The sequence below is a fragment of the Geospiza fortis genome, unplaced genomic scaffold (assembly GCF_000277835.1).
Source record: "Geospiza fortis unplaced genomic scaffold, GeoFor_1.0 scaffold98, whole genome shotgun sequence".
NCBI lineage: Eukaryota > Metazoa > Chordata > Aves > Passeriformes > Thraupidae > Geospiza > Geospiza fortis.
Genome location: NW_005054306.1, coordinates 10,122,786 through 10,125,050, shown reverse-complemented (window position 1 = coordinate 10,125,050; position 2,265 = coordinate 10,122,786). Strand labels below are relative to the sequence as shown.

General features: G+C 47.5%; 1 protein-coding gene across 1 annotated transcript in view; it reads right to left on the bottom strand.

The window, feature by feature from the left end:
* Positions 1-318, bottom strand: part of RNF217 (ring finger protein 217) — a 61,543-nt gene extending 61,225 nt beyond the window's left edge. Inside the window, exon 1 of the mRNA XM_031066725.1 lies at positions 71-318. Within this exon, the coding sequence (XP_030922585.1) occupies positions 71-318 (248 nt within the window). The remainder of the gene's footprint in view (positions 1-70) is intronic.
* Between the last annotated feature and the right edge of the window lie 1,947 nt (positions 319-2,265).

Below are 2,265 nucleotides of genomic sequence, written 5' to 3'. Positions count from 1 at the left end.
GGCAGCGCCCGGCATCGGCACCGCCAGGCGTTGTCCCGGGCCCCAGGTTCCCTCCGACCTGTGCCAGTACCTGCGGCCCGGGCGCAGAGTAATGTCCTCTGAGTACATGGTGAGCGTCCGATTAAAAATCAGCCCCGAAGGAAAAAAATTGTGGTGAGCATCATCGACTCTGCTGTGAGAATCACGCACTAACATCAAGGCAATAGAGTAACATTCACAAAAATAATTCAAACTGTTAGCAACACGAGTATCCACACAGGTCCGAAATGGTATTTGCTTCTTCAAGTAGGGGCAGGAATTAGGGGGATGTATGGACATTCTGCTCGAGAGCTGGTCAGTATGCCAGTGCCTCTGCTTGAAGATGGTATCTCCAGGCCTTGATGTCATCATTTACATCATCACATAGGGAAGATGTCATGGAACTGGTGCTGCAGCAGCTGAGTACCTTAACATGGATTGTGCAGTTTCCATCCCGAACTTTGTGTTCCTCAGAGGTTAATGAGATGCTCTGCTTGGGAGGACATGGTGTTTGGCTTAGCTAGCGTGAGAGGAGGAGGTCTGCAAGTCGGGAGATAACAGTCAGGGACATCATGGCTGTCTGCATGTCGTACCCTCAAGCCCAGTGAGCTCCTGATTTCAGGCTCATGCAGGGAGCAGCTCCGTGTGTTTGCCTGGCTCTGTGTTTGAGCTCAGCAGCGCAGCTGCTCAGCTGCAGTGTCCCAGAGTGCAGGGCATTGAGGACACTGTATGCAGCCAGTCCAGCTTTTGGTTCCTGTGTGGCACTGAAGTACATGTGCCCTCTGGGATGGAGCTGAGCCTCTCAGAAAGTCACACAGGGTGGCTGCTGAAGGCTGGCAGTGGAGGCACCACGGGCTCCGTGTAGCAGCTGGCAAGAGCTCCTGGCTTGGGGGGGCTCCTTGCCTTGAAAATGCTGTATTTCTTGCAGACCCAATTAGATGTGAAAGTCAGTGGGTATGAATTTGTGCAGTGTCAGACTATAGTTACCCTTCCAGGAAAACAATGTGGGGGAATTATTTATTTTAATCAATATGTATAACTTTCTTAGTTGAGCCTTTAGGGATTATGATCCCAAAGCTTACTTTGAAAATACCAAGTGTAGAACTTCTGATGATTGAATAAACATTAGAATTTCCTACAGGCCTACCACTCAAGAACTTGGAACTTCAAGTAAAAACTAGAAAGATAGCATCGTTGCAAGAACCAGAATATTGCTCCACTGTTAATTTGGAAATGTGTGTGCTAAAGCACAGCAAGCGAGAAAGGTCCTTCAGGAATTCAGGATGGCAATTATAATCATGCTTAGCTGAGGGGAAGCATGAAGCACATAGGAGTTACAGAATTGCCTGTGTCCTACCAGCTGATGGTCTAAGGACAGGTAGTTCAGTGGCCTGTGCCCAGCCATAGGTCATGCTGGTCCTGGCTGTGAAGAGTGAGCAGATGTGCCGGCCCAGCTGTTCCCAGGGTCTCACATTTGTGGGGGACTGTGGGATTTGCCCTGACCTTGGCTGGTGAGCAGCCCCCAAGGGGACTCTCCCACTCTGACAAATATATCAACCAAGTCTTTGCAACAAGTCTTTTGCCATATTCCGTATATATTCTCTCAGGCGTATTGAAAAAGTATGAGATTATACAGTAGTAGACAGAAAAAAATGCAGGTTTGAGGTAAACATAACATGACCTGCTAGTACATACTGATGGCCTTTCCCACTGTGCCTTTACACAGACTCATATTTGAATGACATTAGGGAGAATTTTCACAAAAAGACCACGCCAGCCTCCAACCAGCCCCCAGCAATCTGACAAAACAGGATTTTGTGTTGCATGGCCCTTGCTTTTGAGAGAAGGAGCAGTCAGTGAGGGGTGCTGGTTCTGTTGCACTGCTCGTGGGTGCCTGGAGGCACGAAGCACGAGTCCTACAGGGATGAATGTGTGGATCCCAAAGAGGCTGCACTGCTGCTGACAGGCTGCATGATGTGTCTTAGGCTGGCTGTTGCCCAGGTTTTGAGAAACCACGAGTCAGATTTGCATCCAGAATGAGTCTGTTGCTAAAACTTTCTTGGTTTAAAATGTGATTTTTAGATCCACACATTTTACATTCTCTGTAGAGCATGCCTAGCCTTACGGAAGATATTAGAAAGATAGCAGCACTGCTGGATTTGCATAAGATAACAGATTAAAATAAATTATCCTACAGAGATAAACCTTTTTATCGCCAAACTGTTTGGTTTACAAGAACTTCATTAT